The 25,429-nt window shown below is 44.0% G+C and overlaps 1 protein-coding gene across 2 annotated transcripts in view; it reads left to right on the forward strand.

Moving 5' to 3' along the window:
- The window catches only part of LOC112233088 (nucleolar protein 4-like), a 130,080-nt gene that overhangs the window by 71,121 nt on the left and 33,530 nt on the right, over positions 1–25,429 (forward strand). For both annotated transcript variants that reach the window (XM_024400495.2, XM_024400493.2), the window contains exon 5: positions 12,626–12,773. In XM_024400495.2, the coding sequence (XP_024256263.2) occupies positions 12,626–12,773 (148 nt within the window). The remainder of the gene's footprint in view (positions 1–12,625; positions 12,774–25,429) is intronic.

Consider the following 25,429-nt stretch of genomic DNA (forward strand, 5'->3'; position numbering starts at 1 on the left):
ATGGATAATTGGTGGAGGACTGCAGGGGATACCAATACCCCTGTGAGCATCCCAGGCCCATGATGTTGCCCAGGGTTAAAAACATAAATTGTAGATTCATAACATTACATTGTATTGTATTACACCCTCTAAATTTATTCCACGGATCCCTTGTCCAAAATTAGCTTATTCTGTTGCTGTTAGTAATATTCATTAAAAAACTTTTTTTAAAATAAAAAATACTTTGAGAACCCCTTGAATAGGCTACCAGGGTAATCATGCCATGGCATGGTAATGTCATGTTGGTTTAAGCATGTTCTTTTTAATTTTTTTAAATCTTGATTTACTGTTGACAATGTTGACTGGTAACTAAGGCACTTAAACTAATTCAGAGAGTACTCGCTGAGAGAGAAGAGTAGTTGTCACCCTTTCCTTTGTGGAAGAGTGTGTTCATATCCCTGTGTTTGAGAGGATGTCAGGTTCCTGAAAGCACCCACCACAACCGAACCCATCACATTCAGTAAACCTTGGTTTGTGGAAGGAGATCAGGGGATTTCCTCCACTGTAATGAAGTCGCGCATTCATGTATTTGAGAAGGCAACGTATAAATATGTATGACCGTGATTGTCAGACTGAGAAACATATCTGAATTCACTACATCGGCCGTCTGTTCCTATCAGCATCAAATGAAGCCAGTTGGCTTCTCCGAGGTAGAGCTGAAGCCTTGTTGTGGGGACTGTCAGCTAGTCAGACGGTGCTCATCAAGAGGAACTGTTGACGTTTTGTGTTGTGATGTGTTGCTTTTAACTCCTTCAACCGGAACACTTACAGAATGACAAACTAGCTCCGTGTGGGAAATCTCTAGGACTTGGATATTTGTTTCTCATTGTGGGTTATTGAAAAGACTTGTGTCTCCCTGTGGCTGTCTTGTCTGTCAGTTATGTTTAGCACCATATTAATAGCAAAGACTTTTGCCTCTGTTTTTTGTTGTTCAGACATGGTTAACTGAAGGATCTGCCAATCTGAAGTCAGGGAACAGGGACCAAATTGGCTTTTGTCACAGTACTAGGGCTGGCACTATTACTGTATAACCTTGTATCCCCGGGGTTCCCAAACTTTTTCACGCAGGTCCCCCTTCCAGCTTTGAGAAACGTCCCGCCCCAATTTCCTGCAATTCTACACATTTTGTCATAGGGTGCAGAGAAAATGTTGCCGTTTTAAAGCACATTTTCTTGCAATTCTATACATTTTACAATGCCTAATGTGTTATGTGATATTTGATTGACTCAACAAAATCTATGGGCTAAAAAAAACCTAGCTACATTCTTTTTGCTGATATGGGCTAATTTATCTGGAAATCTGATGATGCACTACCCAATTTCAAAATTGCATCTTATTACAACTTTCAAGAGTTGAAAGCCAGACTGAGTTCCTTTAAAAAAGTTTGGGAACCACTGGTGTAACCGACAGTTATGGATGAAGACCGTCATAAAAATAACCTTTGTATTATTTATTTATATTTTTGGGCGAACCAACACCTGACTGAAGACGGGGTAGCCGGGCATTTATGCAGTTGAGTCCATTTCTTCTGTACTTTTGTATACTTTTTAGCCAGTATTTCTGAAAGTAGTGCTACTGAGCCAAAAGGGGTCCCCGAAAATTGTGTGCTACGTCACGTATGTGCCGATATGTGCATCACGTCATTGCTCTCTCGCTTTGCTGTGTGTGCATCTTGCTAGCTGTCACTCAAATGGCGAGGGGCTGAAGCTCATTGGCTAGAACTCAAATTGCCAAGGGCTGGCCCACGTGGGGGAAAATGTAGGGAAAATGGCACAGCACAGGTGCCAAAAAACACAGTAATTCTGCTCATAGATTATGCATGTATGAACTACACAGTGACACATCCAGCCCAAAGTGGGAGGTTTCAAAAATAATTAGTAGTCGCCAAAGTTCCAGAGGATGCCTTTAACAACATGATACATCTTTGTTACCCCTTGCTGAAACAAGCAAGGTGTTGTAGCAAATAATGAATAGAATGGACTTGGATCTCTAACCCTGGCAATTACCGGTAAACTCATGGGTGCACTCACAATGGCTGCCTGGTATTGTGATGCAATAATTTCCATGGAAATGTGGAATGTTCATTCAAATGATGTTAACTGATGTTGCTCATGCAATGGAATGTATTTTTTGTAATGTCAGTTGAGTTGAATCAACAAATCACAGCGCATATTGATGGGTACACTTCCTGCTTTTACTTCCTGCTTTGCTCCTATATGTACACTCGCAATGGTCGCCAGTCCACCAATTACGTCTTCATTGACTTCAATGGGGACGCCCATCCTATTCATTCTATTTCTATGGCAGCACATGCGGTCAGGAGCGGAGGAAAGGAGAAAATGTCAGTCAAAAAATGCTATTCCAACGATTATGATGGAGACTGCGGTCTTTGGCTGGCCAATTACCGTCATTCAAAATTCCCTGACCATCAAAGCCCTATTGGGTACACCAATGCTTTGAGCTAGCTAGAGGGAGCCTGACCAAGCACAAGGTTACAGGTTGTGTTCACTATGATTCAGGAAGTCCCCTGCACACAAGCTCAGTCTCTTGATGGGGATAGAATTTTTGGTTGGCATTTCATCAGGAGTACGGTCTGGTGTCTCAGAGAACTAAATTAGCTCTGTAGTGAGCTCCTCGTAGCTTATAACCAGACATGAACAGTCATGTGGAGCTACAGCAAAGCAGAGAGGAGATGGACAACTAGCCCCTAAGTTCCTATCTCCATCCATGGTTAATTTAGGAAAGGCCACCGGAGGTCAACAACACAACGGGATGCATGAGTTTTCTTTCGATGCGATGTGATTGGAATGAAGCCAAATCTGGCTACCCTTGGCACTTTTCTTTTGTTACGCAAGGACCATTCACAGTTGAGCTAACTCAGTTTAGCTCAATGCTGATGGGCTATTATTATATTTTTATTTTTTATCAAGGGAGACCAAATGCTCGCTGGCTTCCCTTGCATTCAATGCTACGGGCGGAAACCATGTCATACTCTTTTGGACCAGACAGCATCAGATAGACGGCCTACACAACGCTGTTTCGCTCGCTCGGATGCTTTCTCCGGTGAGATACATTCAGCCTCTTGCGAATTGACGGAAAATGATAAAACACAGACAGATTATTTTTTATGTTTATATGGTACAGTTTTAGGTGAACCCTGACTTCCTGTGGCATCCATTCATACACGCCACTGGTTCGGGCAGATACTAATTGGAGAGCTCACCATTAGTAAACGTTTCTCGTATATTTTGTAGTATCTTTGTCTTGTTATAGCACATGATGTACTTCATGTAGGCCTGAGTTAGGGACCCCCAAAAAAACAGGTTTCTGGGTATAAGCCTATCACCAGAAACATGGTTTCATTCACCAGAAACATGGTTTCCCTTCTCTATTTAGCATCAGGGGCTCGGGCACCATATCAGCAATGTACTGTAATTAATAGGCTCGGAGGCATGACATTTATGGATTTGCTTTCCTCTTGGTCATCTTGTTTCTTGCTTGCATCTTGTTTCTTGCAATCTGCTTCATATACCCATGTATCTGTCTGTCTTTTTGTCTTTCTGTCGCTGGCTGTACATTGTGCAACTAGAGGAGCATCCTCTCTGTCTATGGCCTTTGCGGTCAGAAATTACGGGACACCGTTCCAACGTCAGATTCCGCTGAGATTCTGAAACACAAGTCGCGGATCGTTCCGACGCCCTGTAGTCTGTTGCCTTTTTTTTTTACCCCTCACGTTCTCTGTTGTCAGACAGCACTGGATAGAGTAACATGCAGTGGCAGTGTAATTGACTGCAGAGATATAGTTTCAGAAGCAGTTTCCCCCCTCCTCAGCCCCAGCCCAATCTCACAGTGTGACTACCAGCCCTGCTCTGTTAGCTGTGTGACAGCTGAACTCAACAGCCACAGAAATAGCTTCTCACCAGGCTTGGTGGCTGATCAATTAAGGTCCTTTGGAATCACTGATTATTGTCCATCCTGTCTTCATAGTAATAGAATACTTTTTATTTGCCCTTTGGCGGACAGGCCTAGTGGTTTAATATCGTGCAACAGACATTGATATTCATCTGTCTGTGTGTCCATTACCTTGGCTATTCCAATCCTCATCCACTTTTTAGCTATCTTCAGTTTGCATCATTTTTGTCTTTCTGCCCCTGTTACACTGTAGGTGCATACAAACGTCTGCTATCTGTGTGTAGTGAATGGGTGTGTGCGTTTTTGAGTGTGTGCATGTGTGTTCATGTGTCAGTGGTGGTATTTTCCTCTCCCCGCGGCTGGTTTTCCGTGCGATCAATACTCTGCAGTGGAGGCTTGTAGTCTGCACTTTGTTAATCCTCCCAGGTCTGCCTGGGACTGCGAGGTGTGTGTGTGTGTGTGTGTGTGTGTGTGTGTGTGTGTGTGTGTGTGTGTGTGTGTGTGTGTGTGGATTTACATTACACCCCAGCCAACAAACGCCACACACTTATCAATATCCTCACCTCTGTTCAGAAATGATACACTCTTCCTGCTGCTCCCCCAACGTCCTCATTGATTTCTAAGAAAAGGGGGTTGCCTGTTAAGTTAGCTAACATTCTCTCTTTTGTTAAAAATAGGTCCGTGACGGTTCTAGAATTTGGGGTGATTGTATTGGCCAGCCAAATGAGGGTGGTCACTGCTCATTTTCTCCCCTCCTCCGCTCCTGACCGCATGTGCCACCATAGAAATAAAATGGGTGTCCCCATTCAAGTCAATTATAGTATAATGGATGGAGTGTACCCATAGGAGCAAAGCAGGGAGTAAAAGCAGGAAGTGTACCCATCAATATGTGTTGTGATTTGTTGATTCAACTCAACTGACATTACAAAATATACATTTCATTGCATGAGCCACATCAGTTAACATAATTTGAATAAAGATTCTACATTCCAGCAAGGAGCAACCAAGTTCCATCACGTTAAGAGTCCATGTTACCGCAGAAACGGACTCAACCGCACAAATGCCCCGCTGTCCTGTCTTCAGTCAGCTGTTCGTTGATGGTTATGACAGTTATTTTATTTACATGACGGTCTTGATCCATAACCGTCGTTTACACGATTATACTATCTGAGCAGCTAACGAACGCTGCAGCTGTACATAGTCCATCGGTAAATAGCCCACCCAATTTACCTACCTCATCCCCATACTGTTTTTATTTATTTACTTTTCTGCTCTTTTGCACACCACTATCTCTACCTGCACATGACCATCTGATCATTTATCACTCCAGTGTTAATCTGCTAAATTGTAATTATTCGCCTACATCCTCATGCCTTTTGCACACAATGTACACTGCTCAGAAAAATTAAGGGAACACTTAAATAACACAATGTAACTCCAAGTCAATCACACTTCTGTGAACTCAAACTGTCCACTTAGGAAGCAACACTGATTGACAATACATTTCACATGCTGTTGTGCAAATGGAATAGACAACAGGTGGAAATTATAGGCAATTAGCAAGACACCCCCAATAAAGGAGTGGTTCTGCAGGTGGGGACCACAGACCACTTCTCAGTTCCTATGCTTCCTGGCTGATGTTTTGGTCACTTTTGAATGCTGGCGGTGCTTTCACTCTAGTGGTAGCATGAGACGGAGTCTACAACCCACACAAGTGGCTCAGGTAGTGCAGCTCATCCAGGATGGCACATCAATGCGAGCTGTGGCAAGAAGGTTTGCTGTGTCTGTCAGCGTAGTGTCCAGAGTATGGAGGCGCTACCAGGAGACAGGCCAGTACATCAGGAGACGTGGAGGAGGCCGTAGGAGGGCAACAACCCAGCAGCAGGACCGCTACCTCCACCTTTGTGCAAGGAGGAGCAGGAGGAGCACTGCCAGAGCCCTGCAAAATGACCTCCAGCAGGCCACAAATCTGCATGTGTCTGCTCAAACGGTCAGAAACAGACTCCATGAGAGTGGTATGAGGGCCCGATGTCCACAGGTGGGGGTTGTGCTTACAGCCCAACACCGTGCAGGACGTTTGGCATTTGCCAGAGAACACCAAGATTGGCAAATTCGCCACTGGTGCCCTGTGCTCCTCACAGATGAAAGCAGGTTCACACTGAGCACATGACGGACGTGACAGAGTCTGGAGACGCCGTGGAGAACGTTCTGCTGCCTGCAACATCCTCCAGCATGACCAGTTTGGCGGTGGGTCAGTCATGGTGTGGGGTGGCATTTCTTTGGGGGGGGCCGCACAGCCCTCCATGTGCTCGCCAGAGGTAGCCTGACTGCCATTAGGTACCGAGATGAGATCCTCAGACCCCTTGTGAGACCATATGCTGGTGCGGTTGGCCCTGGGTTCCTCCTAATGCAAGACAATGCTAAACCTAATGTGGCTGGAGTGTGTCAGCAGTTCCTGCAAGAGGAAGGCGTTGATGCTATGGACTGGCCCGCCCGTTCCCCAGACCTGAATCCAATTGAGCACATCTGGGGCATCATGTCTCGCTCCATCCACCAACGCCACGTTGCACCACAGACTGTCCAGGAGTTGGCAGATGCTTTAGTCCAGGTCTGGGAGGAGATCCCTCAGGAGACCATCCACCACCTCATCAGGAGCATGCCCAGGCGTTGTAGGGAGGTCATACAGGCACGTGGAGGCCACACACACTACTAAGCCTCATTTTGACTTGTTTTAAGGACATTACATCAAAGTTGGATCAGCCTGTAGTGTGGTTTTCCACTTTAATTTTGAGTGTGACTCCAAATCCAGACCTCCATGGGTTGATAAATTTGATTTCCATTGATCATTTTTGTGTGATTTTGTTGTCAGCACATTCAACTATGTAAAGAAAAAATTATTTAATAAGAAAATGTCATTAATTCAGATCTAGGATGTGTTATTTTTTTCCTACTGTGTTATTGACTTGTTTATTGTTTACTCCATGTGTAACTCTGTGTTGCTGTCTGTTCACACTGCTATGCTTTATCTTGGCCAGGTCGCAGTTGTAAATGAGAACTTGTTCTCAACTAGCCTACCTGGTTAAATAAAGGTGAAATTAAAAAAAGTTTTAAAAAATACGGTAATTGTACCAGCCCTAGTTAAAAATATATTTTTATTTTGGAACTTTATTGAATTTATTGCTGTTGACATGAATGTGTAGCTCCATGTTCATTAGGAGATGTTAGAAAGAAAACACCACAATTTGCACGGAAGCCTGTTATGTCTGATTCAGTCTTGTCACATGGCCCCAGGCCTCTCTAATTTGGTCAATCACATCAGTTGGTTGAACTGGGATTTATCCTGCTGAACATATCTGCATTACATTGCCTGGAGTCTGAATCCTCCTTGTATTTTAGCCTTCATCTCCAGCAGTCGTACTGTGCGTAATTTCTCTCCTCTTCAAATTGCTCAGAACAAGAATTGTTCAGAATCAACTTCATTTCCAAGGCTACTGTTCCTGATCAGTTTCCATGGCAGCCAATAAACATGCTCTCCCTTCCTCCCTATTTATAGAGAGAATGCATTGCTGCTACTGCTCCTGTTGAAATACCAGCATCCATGCAGCATGCATCCATGTGATTGGAGGAGAAGAGGAGAGGAGGAGGAGGTGTAGGAAAAGTGCAGGATAGGGAGGGGGCAGGTGGAAGAATGCCAATTTCATCAGGGAGGGTCTGTTGCTCACCTGCCTGCTCCACACTTTAACAAAGAGAACAATAGACAGAGTCTAGAGAGCTGGCTGGATATGAGAGCAGAGCAGACAGGTCTGCTTGCTAACTGCATTAGCTTGAAAACTACTTTCTCAGTTCCGGTCTCTGTGATAAAAGCACTTCAAATGGGGGAATTTTGCGTCGTCTACTTTCTTTACATTGGAGTGTGGTGGGGCTAGGACTAATTGTCTTGGTAAATACATACTGCTTTCTACTGTTGAATTAGAAATAAATGGGATGGAATTTAAAACCTTGGTACAGACAAGCCTGTGCTTTAGAATATGTTTCTTTGTGTGAATGACTTTCCTTAGGTAGAGTGACAGTATGCAAAGCATAGCCTACGACTTTTGTTTGACGGCACATCAATCATTGAACTTACTGCATTACAGTCCCATATTTAATGTCGAGCTTAGCAAGATGCCATATCAAAACAGTGTTTTCATAGAGCTGGCCCTCCTCCATTCTGCTGTGCTTGACACAACTTCATCTCCGCAGTCCACTTGCCTGTGATATGGAAGAATGCACATTGGAAGCTTTTTACTCTTCCACCGTGTTAAATATAGAAATGGAAGCACTCCCAGTTAATCATTTTTTTTTTAAATACATTTTTTTCTCCTATCTCCTTGCACTGTCATTTAAACAGACTCATTTTGCTAGGCCCTTCGGTGGAGGCAGTGGCAAACTGTAACATGATTTAGAAGAAATTCAGAGAGCACCACGACCAATGGTAGCCTACATGATTTTGTAGTTCATTCAGCTCCTTCAGCTTTGCGACAACTGCTGATGTCAAACAGGCTTTATAAAATAAATCAGGTTTATTGATTGATTGATTGATGGATTGAAACAGAATGTGCTTGGAGCCAAGTAAGATGGATCTCCATCTCAACGCCCCAGTCATTTACGAAGCTGGTTAAACCGAGTCACTCATTCACACAATGTGAAGTGTTAGGTTGGATCTTAATTAGCCTAGGCTTAGATCTTTAAACATAGGCTTTTTGATGTTGTGCAGGGAAGGGAGTGGTGCTGTTGTATTTCATTCAAGCCCAAAGAGATCACACCCGGGCTGTGATTTATCAGGGAGGGATATCTCTTCTCTCATCTGCATGTAGATGAGATGAGAGCGTTAGCGAGGGATCATTGATAATAAAAAAAATCTACACGAATAAAAGGAAGGGCAGCAGCCAGGATTGAGCCGTGGGGATAAAATGAATGCAGACAGATGGAGTAATACTGTAGGTAGATAGAAAATAAACCGTTGTTATGCACTGGATTCTCTCCCCGACCGACACACAATGACGGACCAGTTTGTGTGGTTTTATATGATTGTAATTAAAAATGAAGTTAAGACTCAGATTAAATGAAGGTCGTTTAGGATCCCTCACTTTAAGTTAATTCATGTGCTAACGATATTGGCCAATGTGTTATAGATGTTATACTTAGATCTTCAAGTCTATTTTCTCGTCAAGGCCTGTACTGACTGCCAACCAGTTAATCCACAACGAAGCCTAGCTTTATGTGCTTGTAAGCCTGTTGAGCTCAGACGTGTGTGTAAACCTAACTCTTTGTAACTGTGGAAGAAGAAGACATAAGCCTATAGTGAGACCGTGATGATGTCAGCTAACAAATACTTGCAGCCTCCAGTGTGAGTGAGTGCTATAGGTAGCTGAGAATCCAGCTGGCAGCATCAGAATGCTGATTATGTACTCCTCTGATCTGCTTGACCTCAATAGGACATACTGCCCCTGACCCCTCCCACTCTCAGTGAATGATGACCCAGTGACCCCTCTATCGCCTCTCCATTGCCTAAGGACATTTGTTCTTTAGGTCCAGTGTGACAGCAGTCACAATCTAATGACAGTCTTCTTCTACAGTTTCTTCATATGGGCCACCGGTTCTGTACTTAGATCCTGTCCTTTGTCTTGATGCCTTCAACTGTGCCATGTTGTAGGGCTGCACTTGAGTTGACTTAACAGTGGACCAGTTAGTTAGGTAGCCTGTATCTCTCTGTGCACAGCAACGGATCAATAGGTCAATAGGTCAATTTGCAAGTGAAGCAAGTTAACCAATAACGGAGGTGCATAAAGATGGCAGCAACCATGCACTAATCACAAATTCCGTTTCGGCGTGTTGTACATTGCTCTTCGTTACTATTTTGTTTGGTATGGGCATTAGCACAGTATATTTGATCCCAAATGTAGGATTCAAGACGGCTGCAATTTTGAAAAAAAGAAAAAGTAGATTGTGTTGATTTATTGACATATAGAACCATGTCGCGCTCCGTAGTTTTAAAAACTCTAGATAGTGCTAAAACAATGATGTCATATCTGAATTCTGCCATCTTTATGCACGTTCGCCATTGGAGTGCGTGCTGGGCAGCCAGCATGGGGACAGATGGTGACTGGCAGGTTCTGTGGGCTATGTATGCGGGGGCGGGGTGGAGGCTCAAAACCAGCGGTGGTCCAAACTGTGTATGAAAAAACTGTCATCACTGCCCTTCTTCCAAAATCAGTACAGGTTAGTTTTAGTCTGTTTCACCTTTAGTCCTTTCCCCTAACGTTGCTCAATCAGAAAAAAAAGTATCTGATTAGGCTAGAAGTGGTAGTAGGCTAAATGGCCTGTGTGTGCGGGTGTGTATGTGTGATATAGTCCTATGACGTGTGCATGTTGTGTGTGTGTAAGCCAGGGTGACTGTAATCCAGGGTTCCCCAACTGGCAACCCGTGGGTGGTTTTATTTGCCCCCCCCACACACAAGTTTTCTGAGCGAAAAATGTAAACAAGGTTAGAAATGATGTTTTAGTCAAATGTTATATCTGTTTGAGGTAATTGCCATCCATTTGCAGTCTACAAATGATTTGTAATTATGTTCTGGCCCCCTGACTATCCTGCTGTAGGCTAAGTGCATGTGTGCGCTCATAAGTGTGTGGAACCAAGGGGGTTAGCAAGTGATAAAGAGCAGTGCAATGGATGGGTCTGAGGTTTGAGCTAAAGGCTGTGTCTTGTCAGTCTAGCTGTTGTGTTGCCTGAAAGGCAGCTAGCTTGCTGCAGCACTCTGGACCTCATTACTGGGAGTGGCGGCTCTCAGATCCTCCTCGCTCTTTGCTGCAGCCGGCGGAGCCACACTGACACAAGCAGGCATAAAATGAACACCCAAATGCAGGTAGATTTATGTATTAGCGGGTAATAATGTCTATTTCACCAGCCACGTTGGTGGGTGGTCAATTTGCAGGGCTCTACAGTGCAAGCATTACATTTGCTAATAAAAATAGTCAAGTAAGTCAAGTATGAGCACATGGTAGGGTTAGAAAAATGCTGCAGTAGCTGTTTTCAAAGTATTTCTGATGTTTTATTTCATAGCTGCTAATTGCACAAGGAAATACGAATCCTATACCATATCCAACCTTGCGCAGCAACACTGCCTGGAAGGAGAGCTGTGTGCAATGAAGTTAAGTGCTGATATTGATTCATTTTTGGAGGCGCTGCGCACAGGCCTAAAAGTTGGTCTAATTTACTCGAAAGTCTACAAAGTCAGACTTTGTCCTTGTGTTTCTTGGCTATTTAAATTGTTTTGTTCATAAGCTTGGTTGTTTTTCCACGTTAGTTTGAGCCTGCTGCTTCGACTGAAAGTGAAGAGATACCCTAACCTAGTCAGAACTCATATTTCACACACACACACACACACACACACACACACACACACACACACACACACACACACACACACACACACACACACCTTAACAGGACTCGAGTGGCCATGTTACCACGGTAACCTCCCACCCTTAAAGGGGCAAGCTGAACATTTTGTTGCTGATATTTTGGTTAAAAGACTCAGGTCACAAAAATGAAATGAAATTGAGCAACATACCACATTACTTCTTACTAATATTAAAATACCAAAATATTTTTTCTGGCAAAAAAAAAAAACTGAGTGGCGGGTAGATAAAAAAAAAAAAAAAATTAAAAAATCTATTGTACCTGCCACAGTGGCTGGTGGACCAAAAAGTTGGACACAAGTCAAACAAACACATGTGGAATGAATGTTGAATGAATGTAGAATCAGCTCGGAAATGAAAATGAAGACAGGTGCCTCAATCCTTATGGGGTCATTAGGATGGTTGGTTCTGGGCCTGGGTTTGGTCAGGCAGGGTCATTGTGCCTCAGCTGATCTGCTAATGCTTAAAGACTCTTAATGCTTCTAGACTCTTCTAGAATGCTTCTTATGCCTGCTATGGGTCTGCTGATAAAGGTTACTGGTAAATCAAGTTCTTAATGTGTTTCGTCTGTAGTCCCAGGTACTTCACAAATTTGAGACATTTGACAAATCACATTTCACATGCGGTTTTGTAGGCCCAGTGATGCTCTGCAGCTCCTTGCTCAATGTGGTGACTAAAAAGGGAGAGATATTGAAATGACTGATGCATCCCACTGGGCACATACCTCAATTCAACATCTATTTCACGTTGGTTCAACATCATTTCATTGAAATTAGGTGAAAACCGCATTTATTCAACCAGTGTGTGCCCAGTGGGATATCACTTTGCTATATTGAAAATGTGCAATGACAGGCTGCCTTTGAGTTTCTTCCATTTTCGCACACTTTCATCATAGTGAATTGTTGCCAGTTATGTCATTTTTATTTATACCAAATAGGCCTAACACTTTGTAGTCCAGACACGCACCAAGTGTCTAACTGCAAAATGTAATCCCCATTTAGGTCTCCCTGCTGTCACAAACAAGGTAGCCTCCCTCTTCCTCTTTTGGCAACCTCTCTGATGTCTGAGATCTGGTCAGTCATACGTCTGATATCTTCCCTTCTCTTTATTTTCTTCCTCTTCCACCTGTCTAAGCTGTCCACGGAATGACATGACTGACTCTCTCTCTATTTCTCTCTCTCCCTCTCTCTCCCTCCCTGTCTTTCTCCGACAGGATGAGAGTTCAGTGAGCAGTGAGGACTTTGATATGACCGACCCCACATGGATATCAGCTGATCACGGCCCTGCTTCCAACCTGAGTCCCCGGAACCACGGAGAGAGAATGCACAGCCCTCAGAACTCTCACATTAAGGAGGAGGACGGTAAGAAAGAGCTACTACTGCTGCTTTCTCTCTCTCTCCTCTGATCTCCCTTCTCCTCTCTCCTCTCTCTCTTTGATTGAAATGAAATTCCTCATTGGTATGGTTTGTGGGGGAAACGGGGAGCATTTCCAATGTCACTTCCCACACTCACACTCACACAGTCAGTCAATGTGTAAGTTAGGCTGGGAGAGAGCAGGCTTTTTGGACTGTGATGTGAGTGGAGTGGAAGGCCAGGGTGAGGCGAGAGAAGATGTTAGAATACATTTAGATCAAGCGAGCCTCACCCTGCTGCCCCGCTCTCTCTCTCTGCTTCCGGTGTGGGGGAAGGGCTACTATTCCCACACCAGGGAGGAAGGGTGTGAACGGAGGGGGTTGGATGTTATGGATAGAGCTGGGGAAAGAGGGGCAGGGAGCCTGGTCAGGTCCTCTAGGCCAGCTAGAGAAGGCCTCAGGAGATGGGTAAAAGCCACTACCACCACCTGAATGGTGTTACCCTTGAACTCTGTGTAGAGTCATGACAAAGGGTCGACCAATTCTAATACACACTCTGTAGCATCCAAGTATGAGTGGTACTGAGCAGAGAAACATTTTCCCCCTTAATACGAGTACGAGTGTGTTTTACTATGCACCTTAATGCCTTTCCATGGCTCCATTTTTCAGTGGGCTGTAGAGATGCTTGGCTGTCGTGGGTGACGAAGCGCTGCCTGCTGCAGCTGCAGCTGCCAGGTAAAAGTGCAGAGGTAATCTTCCCGGAGAGAGCCATCATTACATGTCCGCTCGTGGCAAGCAGCAGCAGATGGGCCCTGGGAGCAGCATCGCACCCGGCGGATGGGATGCACCGCTGAAAATAAGCTAATAAATCAAATAGTTAACAGCGGAGAACACTGCCAGCCGTGCTCTCTCCTTCGCTCTTTAGCAGACAAATATTGTCTAAATCATTTTGGCTATTCTTATATGCAAAGTCGAAACGTCTATACAGAAATGGTTTGTTGTGGGGGGGGTGGGGGGGTCACATTTTGACTTGGAGGGCTGTGCCTTGTTCCAAGAGGGCCCCAAGAGGTTCTCAGGCCCTGTGGTTAAGCGTGGCTATGCTTTCACTGGGGCTCCAAAGGGAACCAAGAGGGGCTCCTGATGCACTGACTTCCCGAGCCTGAGAAGATCCTCAGGCAACTTGCTGAGCTGTGGACTGGCCACTCGAGGCGCTTTTACTGGAGATGTGACTGGAAGGGTCATTGGGCGAGTGTCTGTGACAACAATATATACTACTCTGTAGTACCTTAGGCACTAGGCACTCCGTCCCTCACCAGGGATCATTCTTAGTAAAATGCTTTTCTCCTCCAAGTACTCCCATGGTTCCTGCTGCTGCAGAACCAAGAATGTCCATTACAAGTGATTTAGGAAGTTAGTTTGTTTCTGTGTGTGTTGCCTGCTTGTAGACGGCGCACTAAAATAACAGAGCACTACTGTACTTGTTTAGCTAGCTACTGTGATTTCCCACACTGAAGTACAGCACTATACCATATAGGGATTGTGGTGGGAAACACTATGCTATATGAGGACAGAGAACCAGGACTACATGGTCCATGTCTTGTGTGTAGTACTAGGGCTAGCTTTGAACACACACACACACACACACACACACACACACACACACACACACACACGCACACATAATACGAGGCTAAACTGGCTGTAGGCTTTAGGAACCATCAGACTGGCTGAGTCATTTCCCTTCATTTCTCATGACCGTACAGTGTTTACGTCCCTGCTTCACCGCCTGGACTAGAGGCAGAGAGAGAGCAGAGCAGAGTACTACCACTACCATTACCACTACAATGCTGCAGCCTCTAGGCCAGTGGCACACATGATAACCTAATGTGTTTGAAGTCATGGAAAGTAGGCCAGTTGAAAATGACAGGAGGATTTTGATCCTCTTCCCCCCAGAGCTAAGCGATCGAGGTCAACTGTTCCAACAAAACACATAGATGAGAATAGCAATGCTGGATTATCTAATAGTCAGCGTAATGAACTGAGGTGGCCCGGTGGCAAAATATACTTGATGTATAGATGTATGTATGGACAGCTGGAATATGAGTAGTGTTGTTAGGTAATGAACCCCCGCTGCTCCAAAACACTCTTAATTGGACAATACCGAATAAGACCTAGCCAATACTTGTTATAAGCACCACAGACTCCTTACATCAGTATCGGATAGTGTAACAGAACAACAGTTATCACTGAGAAAATTACATGATAACATATGTACAGTACTGTGCCAACCAGAGAAATTCCTTGGACAAATTAGCGCATTTTGATTGATTGATGAGGTTTTCAAGGTAATGGCTTAATGTTATGTGTAATGAACAGGGATTTGAACTCAAGTGTATTGATCTTTTTTGAAAATATAACCCATAGGGAAAAAAACTGCCACAGCTGGCCTTCAATAACAGAGGAAAACAAAGTGTTAGGCTAAAGGCACAATTGGGATTAAAGATGGCCGACCCATTGGAAACGTCAGTGTGTTTGAGTGACAGCGCCATGAGAAGCCTCATTAGTGTCAGCCGTGTCAGGTCCATTTACGTGGTTTCTCCAAGCCAGGGATTCCTTGAGTACTGTCTGTCCCTGACCGTAGTGCTGAGTTTAAGACGCAAGCTAGGAGGCCATCTTTATAAACCTGCCTCTATTGAGAAGAAAAGTGGTTGCATTCCAAAAGGCACCCTATTCCCTATACAGTGCACAACTTTTGACCAGGGTCATTAGGGTGCCATTTGGGCTCTGGTCAACAGTACTGCATTATATAGGGAATAGGGTGCAATTTGGTACGAAACCAGTATTTCTACAACTGCCACACGCATACAAGGGGAGGTGATACAAATCGTGGCGATAATCGCGTGATAACCAAATGGAAATATTCTAAAATATTCAGCGCCGTTAACATATGATATTTCACAGTGTGTTCTATTTGATTATGAGTGTGTTTGCCAAGTTCATCTCTGGGATTTGGGGCTCGAGCAACCGCACGAGCACGAGAGATGCTGCAGAGTGAAGATAAAATCTAAAGGCGTCTTCAGATGAACTATGGGGAAGGAACAGGATAGGAGGACTAGGCTGCTCTTTTGTCCAGCTAAAATATACCCCCACCTACCCCCAATTCCACATGCTTCGGTGAGATGCCAACTACCCAAAATGTATGCACGCTAGCATACGTGCTGGCGTGTGGTGTGGGAGGATGTCTACCACTAGTTGTGTCCTCATTTGTGCAGGGGAAGGATGCTTTCCACTGAGATAGGGCCAGAAGCCTGTTAATTATTAACTGTACCCCCCTCCACGACACACACAAAAAATAATAAGGCAAGTAAATTAATTATTACAAGCAAAAGCTCACTCGCAGGGAGAGAGACGGGTAACAATTTGTTTTGTTTACAGGAATGAACACCAGCTGTGATTGAACGCCTGCCTTCCTGTTGGCGTATTTATAATCAGTGTGTGTTTCTCAGGGAAATTGCAATTAGATGCCTGACTTTTAGCAGGAACAGTGTCTCCAACTTGGTCTTAATGAGGCAGTAGCAGCTTTGAGTGACTGGCTGGATGCTGCCTCAGAATGTTGGGACTCTCCCTCCTGGCTGGCTGCCATAGAGGATAGAGAGGTTTAGTGACCTCCATCTGCTTTCTTCCCCCTGCTAGCTAACTGCTAAGCTCTTCCCAGTCTCATTCCATGGCTGAGTACAAGGTGTGTGTGTGTGTGTGTGGTGTGTGTGTGTGTGTGTGTGTGTGTGTGTGTGTATTTTTAAGACCTTGGGATCACTCCCCACCCATGTCTCATATTGTTTTATGGGAGGGTAGAAGGGTGCATTTCAGAGAACCGGCGTAAAGGTTGCCCCATAAATCTAAAAAATCTGGAAGTTTGTACCCGTCTGTATCAGTCACCCTCCTGGTTCACCCCACGCCCAACACCCAATTGGACGCCTCAGATAAGATAAGTTGCGACGACAGAGTGTCTGTTTGTCTTTCTAAATTTTAAAGGTGGTTCCTCAGCAGCACCCAGTGACCCGAGGTATTGTGACAGCTCAGCAACATCAACAGAAGGGTTCAGAGCAGTTAAGCAGCACCCTTTCATTGCTTCACTGGGTTAGTGTGAAATAGCTGCCTGTTTCACACAACTAAGCTTGCTACGTATGGCTAGAGTCAGCATGTTAGGCTGCTACCTACATACAGTGGAGTAGAGTGCAGTGTAGTGCAGTAAAGTAAAGTACAATACAGTGTATTACAATAGTACTGTACAATATGATCAATAGTACTGTACAATATGATGCGGTGCAGTGAGTGACTAGGTCTTCCTACCTACACTAATGGAAATATTCAGTTCAGTCGAGTACATGCTTAACTGAATGAATGACAAAGACGGAATGCAATATGACATTTTATTAAATAGTTTGGGGAATGGCCTCGGAGCCAGATGGTGTGATGGCATGTAGCCCTATGCGGTGCTGCTGGCATCGAAACCCCCCGCTGGGGAAAAGGAGTTCCAATGATGGGCCTTCAGGTTATTATAGCTGGTAGTGGTGGGGAGGTGGATGGTTGTCAAAAACTGTTGCTGAAAAACAGCAAATGAGAGAACGATGGTAAGTTGACATATAAATACATCCCAAGATTTACGGCCATTGGTTGAGAGAGAGGAAGGTGATAATTGCAAGAGTGAGCCCATAGGCTAAACAGCAAATATGAGGAGTGTCCATTATTGTGCTTATAGACGATAAGTTAAATAGGTGAATGACATTCCACACATGGCTAGTAAGAAAGAGGAGAAGAAATAAGACGCTATGATAATATGTTTGTATTCATTCCCACAATGCCTGTAGAATAGGAAACCAATTGAATTATGTTATGCTTACTGGATGACGTTAAGCGAGCATTCAGACCAGCCTTCCTGATTTGAACTGTTGTGAACTAGATTTGTGTTTGTCAGTCTTAACATAGCCCGGTGATGGTGTATGCCCCATCCCTCCACAGTGGGGAATGGGGGCAGAGTAGTTCCCGAGTTTACAAGATGAGACAGATGTTTCCAAGAGAGGGATATGAGATTACCCAGGAACCCAGCTGCCGGATTAAGCCTACTACACTGCCTATTGACGTGGATAGGGCTGTGGCGGTCATGAAATGTTGTCAGTCGGTGATTGTCAAGCAAATAACACAGTAATTGCGGCACAGCAATTGGCCGTTAATTAACATAAACACATTTAACATCTCCAGGCTTCCACACACAGCCTACAAACCACTGATGCAGACCTTTGGAACATCTACATTTTAAAAAGTCAAATAAATTGAATAGCCTGCACCATCACAATAAATCCATTATTTATTTTAGACAGGTCTAAAGAAACATGATATGAAGAAAATGTAGTCTATTTCAGATGAACAGAATAGCATACTCTGAGTTGTCCTTATGTTAGGCCCTGATACTGCCATGCCATATAGCTGTGGGCTACACTAGTTCATTTAGCAGACAACATTTGCTTAGAATCCCATGCCATTCATTTATATTGTTGTATAGTATGAAGAATACAATTGAACATAGCTGAATAAAATAGAAAGGATGTTTTCGCCAAACAATTTGAGGGAGCGAGCACATGCGGCTATCCTGTGTTGATCGGTTGATAAAGAAACAGGTACTCCTATATTCTTAATTTAGAGTTATTTATTTAACTTTAGTTTTGATACAAATGTTGGGTTATTTGTTTTGATTTTTAATACGTTCTAAGGCTGCATGATGCGACTATGATTTTAAAAAAGTATCTTGAAATGCATGAACTCCGTTTAGTTTTTTGCACAGGCTGTACACACTTCATTAGTCTCATTCACAATTTGACAAGCACTTGATAATGCGTTGAATTTCCTGGCTGCATCCCCATTGTGTGGCCGTAATGCCCCCTAAAAATGCCTCTTGTGGCCTTTCGGCCCTTGGGCTGAATATAATCATTTTAATTCCCTTTTCCCGGCTCCATCCCGAAGCACCTCTCACTCACATGGCTCCCAGTCACATGATCGGGTCTTTCTCACTGCCTGCAAGTGAAAACAGATACATCCGGGATGCAACTCCGCGCATCCTTATCCAATTCCAAGGCGCGTATTGAAGATATTGGAAGAATTGTCCACATTTACTTTTCGTCAGCCAACAAGATGAGTAGGACTAACGAACAGCAAAAGCACTAGCATATGTCAATCTACTATCCCCCATAGTACAAAAGTTGACCTATTCTGTGCGAGAAATAAATATTCCAAACATAGTCTGGGACAGTTGTGGGATGCGATAGATCCCAAATTAATACAACCACTAGCAATGAGGCTGATGCAACAGATGAGAACGTTTAGCTTAAAACGTTGATAAACTGTCAGGCTATTTCTTCACATTATAAGCGCAGCAATGCGCACACGGCATTAGCAGGAAAACACCATTATCAAAAGTGACCACAAATGCGATTATGCATGTAATGCTTTTATTATGAAGGTACATTCTTATGGTGATAATGATCTTCCTCAAACTTGAAACTCACGCGCTGCGTATGTATGCCAGTTAGGGTCTACACCCATTGTTGAGCGGATTAATGTGCTTCATTTTAAGAAGTTATTTGGCCACTTTAGTTGCGATACAAACCATATCAAAACATATAGGCCTATGGGTTAGGCTACATGATGTGTGCGACTATGATTTTGAAAAAGTTGCACAAAACAAAAGCATGCACGCTGTTTGCCTTAAGTTGGGCATCATTCACAAGTGATAATATATTATAATGAAACAGGCAGGGAGCAGGTCTCGAACCCTCGACCTTCTAGCCCGAGGTCCGGCGCGCTATCGACTGTACTGCAAAAGCATGCTCGTGCGGCAGGGTCGATTTCCGCACTTATAAACCCAGGGTCGTTGCAATATCATTAGGGTGGGAGGAGCTCTGGGCCACAACGCTGACAAACCCTCCATAGTCCCGACGGTGAAGATTACCATGCTCTCGTAGCCATTTTTACACTTTGCATACAGTAGGATCTTAATTTGTTCACTTTTTAGTTTGCTGCAAATATTCCTGCAGGAAATGCAAACTTGTTGTGTATTCAAGGTTTAAAGGTAGCCTCAGCGAAATGATGTTGCCACGACCAGAACTGCAGATATTGAGATGAGCGAGATGCATGCCTTTGCTCTTGCACAGTTACACACAGTATCTGTATGTGGTGGTATCCAGAGCACCAAAACAGTGGAGAAGTTGAGCTTCGCACTTCAACGCTCTTAGTTGTTGCGGAAATCGACCCACTATGCTGTTTACTTTTTAAAATGTCAGACTTATTTTGCCCTAACAAAAAATGTATCAACCCGACAAAACATTTCCATTAATTATAATCCACATAATAATTCAAATTTGCTCTTGCTACAGGATTATTTTTCCACTGTAGAAAACTGGCTTTCCCTCAATCCCTGAATAACCAATGGTTTCGCATCAGTTAGAATATAACCGTGCATCAGATAGAATAGAACAGTGCATCAGTTAGAATAGAACAGTGCATCAGTTAGAATAGAACAGCGCATCAGTTAGAATAGAACAGCGCATCAGTTATAATAGAACAGTGCATCAGTTAGAATAGAACAGTGCATCAGTTAGAATAGAACAGCGCATCAGTTATAATAGAACAGTGCATCAGTTAGAATAGAACAGCGCATCAGTTATAATAGAACAGTGCATCAGTTAGAATAGAACAGTGCATCAGTTAGAATAGAACAGTGCATCAGTTAGAATAGAACAGTGCATCAGTTATAATAGAACAGTGCATCAGTTAGAATAGAACAGTGCATCAGTTAGAATAGAACAGTGCATCAGTTAGAATAGAACAGTGCATCAGTTAGAATAGAACAGTGCATCAGTTAGAATAGAACAGTGCATCAGTTAGAATAGAACAGTGCATCAGTTAGAATAGAACAGTGCATCAGTTAGAATAGGACAGTGCATCAGATAGAATAGAACAGCGCATCAGTTAGAATAGAACAGCGCATCAGTTAGAAAAGAACAGCGAATTAGTTAGAAAAGAACAGCGCATCAGTTAGAATAGAACAGCGCATCAGTTAGAATAGAACAGCGCATAAGTTAGAAGATAACAGCCCATCACTTAGAATAGGACAGCACATCAGTTAGAATATTAGTGTTAGGAATCCTTTCATCTATACAATTTTGTAACTAACAGACCAATTATTTTTGCTTTCCCCAATAACATGCAGAGCAGAACAATGCTCACTACATGTAGTGGTTTATCCTATCTTCTTTTCTCTCTTCCCTTTTCCTGTTTGTCTCTTTTAAGGAGCTCTAGTCTGCATATATCCCCTGCCCTCCCGAACCCACCCTTCCCTGTCCTCTCCCTCACAGCGCTGCTACTGCCTGCTGCACCCTGTGAGCAGTCTGATTCCCTGCCTTCTGCCTTCCCTGTGGGGATTGGGTTTTTGCTTTTTGCTGGAGGGAAATGAGATCAGATAAAGCTCCCTCCGGCTCTGACTCTAGCCCTGGCCCCACAGTATCCTACACTCCAGTCACTCACACAGCCACAGCCTGATACTGCTGTGCTGCACTTGCTGGCCATGGAGGGAGACAAGGCAGACAGGACAGGACAGGACACGGCAAAATCAAATCAAATCAAATCAAATCAAATTTTATTTGTCACATACACATGGTTAGCAGATGTTAATGCGAGTGTAGCGAAATGCTTGTGCTTCTAGTTCCGACAATGCAGTAATAACGAGCAAGTAATCTAACTAACAATTCCAAAAAAAAACTACTGTCTTATACACAGTGTAAGGGGATATAAAGAATATGTACATAAGGATATATGAATGAGTGATGGTACAGAGCATGGCTGGGCCTGAGGTGGGACTGGGACTGGGCTCTGCTGAGGAGATGCTGCCACATGAATACTTAGTCAACGTCATGCTTACTAGCTAAGCTAACGTCCACGGCCATCAGAAATACGGTATCATTCATATCAGGCACAATATATAAGATAAACAGTGTTACTCTTGTGGCCCACGTTACTCTTATACAGCACATTTCCAAATCCTTTTCTTTCCCCAAGATACTCCCAACATGGCCACTTCCACTTGGCTATTTGTGCATGAGATGGATTAAGGCCAGAAGAGGAAGTGGAAAGTGTTACCCACCTGGGACTTCTAGCTCCCATTCTGAGCAACCCTGAGGTCATCATTTACACTGTACACAGTTTTCTGTTTCTGTACACAGTTTAAATGTTTACATTCACGGGTCAATTTTCTCATTCTCCTAACCTTCAACCCCACTCTTTTATGCCCCTCCTAGCCATGAGGATATTGCCTGGCTGTTTTGGGCTGGCTGATGGAGGAAGGGGGAGTCAGGGCTAGGGGTTGGTGCCGGGGCTGCTGGGGAGTAGGTGAGCTTTAGAGTCTGCCTGCTCCAGGGACAGGCACTCCCTGATGATGACTGGAATTGGCTCTGTACAGTACACTATGTACTGCGCTAGGCTAACCCCAGACACTGAGACACAGACTAAGCTATACAGTCTGGCTGTACAAACATGGTCCCCTCCCTTTCCTGCTCCGGTCAGACACTTTCTAGGCTACGTGGTGCTTGTCTCCTGTTTTTCCCCTTCGTGTAGAGCTCAGTCATTGACATACGGTAGGTCTAACTAAAGTCAGTGGGCAGTGCAATATCAGTATTCCATGTGTGATTTTTGTTTGATTTTCTATTGTCAATGAAACGACTTTGTAAAGTTCATGGTTAATGCAGAGAAAATTCAAGTATGCCTTGGAAACGTGCATAATGGGCGAGTTTCCGACTGGCACGATGTCAATGTGTCGTGTAAATGGCCAAAAAGAGTAGAAACAGCTCACCTGCTTTTACACTATGTGCAATGTTTCTTTTGAATAAAACATATGTACACCTTCCTAATATTGAGTTGCACCACCCCCCTCTTTTGCCTCAATTCGTCGAGGCATGGACTCTACAAGGTGTCCAAAGCATTCCACAGGGATGCTGGCCCATGTTTTGGGGTTAACTCTAACGCTTTCCACAGTTGTGGCAAATTGGCTGGATTACCTTTGGGTGGTGGACCTTTCTTGATACACATGGGAGACTGTTGAGTTTGAAAAACCCAGCAGCTTTGAAGTTCTTGGCAAAAACCGGTGCACCCGGGCACCTACTACCATACCCTGTTCAAAAGCACTTAAAACTTTTGTCTTTCCCATTCACCCTATGAATGGCACACATACACAATCCATGTCTCAATTGTATCAAGGTTTAGCCATCCTTCTTTAACTTGTCCCCTCCCCTTCATCTACACTGATTGAAGTGGATTTAATAAGGGATCATCAATAAGGGATCATAGCTTTCACCTGGATTCACCTGGTCAGTCGATGTCATGGAAAGAGCCTGTGTTTTTAATGTTTTGTATACTCAGTGTAGTTTCACCATATTAAAACTAAAGTTCAGTCCACATAACAGGGTTGACCTTAAAAAAGTTTCTTAAAATGTATCACATAATAATAATCTTCAGAGATGTCTTTGTCAAAGCAATAAAATAACTAGGGCTTTACAATGATGGTGAAAACTTGGAGAAATGTTGAGATTAAGTGGGTTAAAATCGTAGAAGTCATAGAGGATGCACAGAGGGACATGTCAAAAAGCAATATTTGTGCACAATTTCTACTTAAAATATCAAAGGTATTCAAAAAGCACTCATTTCGTGGAATGACCCTCTGCTTATTGTTCAAAAATCCTTTGGAGTGTTATTTGTACTGAAAACAAAGTGGCAGAAAAATGAGACAATGCTGGTGGTTGGCTTTGAACTCGGGAGGAGGGGAGTTGGTTGTGGGGTGGGGGAAGATAACGTGTGTGTGCGTGTGTTTGTGCGCTTGTCTGTGTGTGTGCGTGCAGGTACAAGTAAGTACGTACAAAATTGTGCATGTGTGAGTGTGTGCATATAGGCTATAGCATTTGTGTGCTGGCTAGTGAGATTGGGAGGGGAGGCACAGTCAGAGAGTGCCAGCACTTAGCTCCAATGAAGCTCAGTGGCTGGTACTGCCTCCATCTTGTGCAAGAGAGCATAAAGTTCAATGAGAACAAAGGTCACACACAGACAGAATCACACAGAAAAAGTTATCTTTGGTGCTGTATGTTCCCATTGTCATCCTCCATGAAACAACACACATAGCCAAAAATACACAAACGACACAACCTACTGTTCTTCTAAATTGAGTGTGCATTAGAACTTTAGCCAGACAGGATCAACATCTTGATTGCAGTTGTGCAGTTTTACAGCAGGCCATAAAGTGTTAATAAGCTTTGGTACAGGGACTCTGGGTGTAAGGCTGTGAAGGTGCTGTCAGAGTGGGCTGCTGTTAATGGACCGTTGAGGCCCAAAATAACGGGCACGACACAGCACCCTGTGGCCACCCCTGTATGACACACACTGGCTCACACAGTGAATACTAAACACCTCTTTCAAGGGTGAACCCTCAGAAATGGGATAATCACACTCACCGATATGCGCTTCACTCTTCGCTTTTATTCAGTAGCCTTCAGTAGCCTACATCAGTGTGCTTAAGCAAGGTAGGAACGGCTTTGTCGGAACAAAATGGGTTATGTTTGTTGTTGTGTTAATTGACCAAAATAAGCTTCAGACACAGATCATAGCCTACACTCTTAGAAAAAAGGGTTCCAAAAGGTTCTTTGGTTGTCACCCCTTCTGTGGAAAGCAGTGGAGGTTGCTGAGGGGAGGACGGCTAAAAGTATTGTCTGGAATGGACTAAATGGAATGGTATATAACACGCGTTTGATACTATTCCATTCATTCCATTCCAGCCATTATTATGAGACGTCCTCCCACCAGCAGCCCCCACTGGTGGAAAGGGCTCTACATGGAACCAAAAGGGTTCTATCTGAAACCAAAAAGGATTATCATATGGTGACAGCCGAAGAACCCTTTTAGGTTCTAGATAACACACCTTTTCTTCTAAGAATGTAATCATACTTTGTTTCCAGCCGTGTGCATGTGTCAGTGCTACCTACCTCTTCCCCCTTCCCATCATCGTTATTCATTAGGCTAGAAAACCCCCATTGGCTATTAGCCAAGAGAAACGGAGAAGTGTAGAGTCTTTGTGCAGCGCTTCCCGGACAAAATAAAAGGCAGCTGCTGACTCCTCCTGCGCCTGTATCGATAACCAGCAGCCCTCCAATCAGCACTTACTCCCCTCCCCGCATCCAGCAACCAGCCAGCCCAGCCACCCACCCTGCCTCTGCCTGCCCCAGTCTCCCAGAATACAAGTGACAATGCCACAGAGCACTCAGTCCCATCACCATCCCCACCACAGGCCCACACAACTGGGGCAGCCTCTCCTCTTTTGTCTCTCTCCATCCCCTTTCTGTCCCCTTTTCTTTGTGGCAGGCCTTCAGTTGAACGATTGCATTCTCCAAAATATGATAGAGTATGCCTACAGTAGGCCCTATGAGTAGGCTACTATGTGTGGATTCTAGCCTAGTGCCAATGTCAATGTTATTCGTAGGAGAGGAACTCTGAAGAGATGTGTGCGCTTGTCCAGTTGTACGAATCATGAGCATCAGGCTTCTTCTCAGAATATGGCTCCTGTTGATCAGGTGCAG

This window comes from Oncorhynchus tshawytscha, linkage group LG16 (assembly GCF_018296145.1).
Source record: "Oncorhynchus tshawytscha isolate Ot180627B linkage group LG16, Otsh_v2.0, whole genome shotgun sequence".
Classification (NCBI taxonomy): Eukaryota; Metazoa; Chordata; class Actinopteri; order Salmoniformes; family Salmonidae; genus Oncorhynchus; species Oncorhynchus tshawytscha.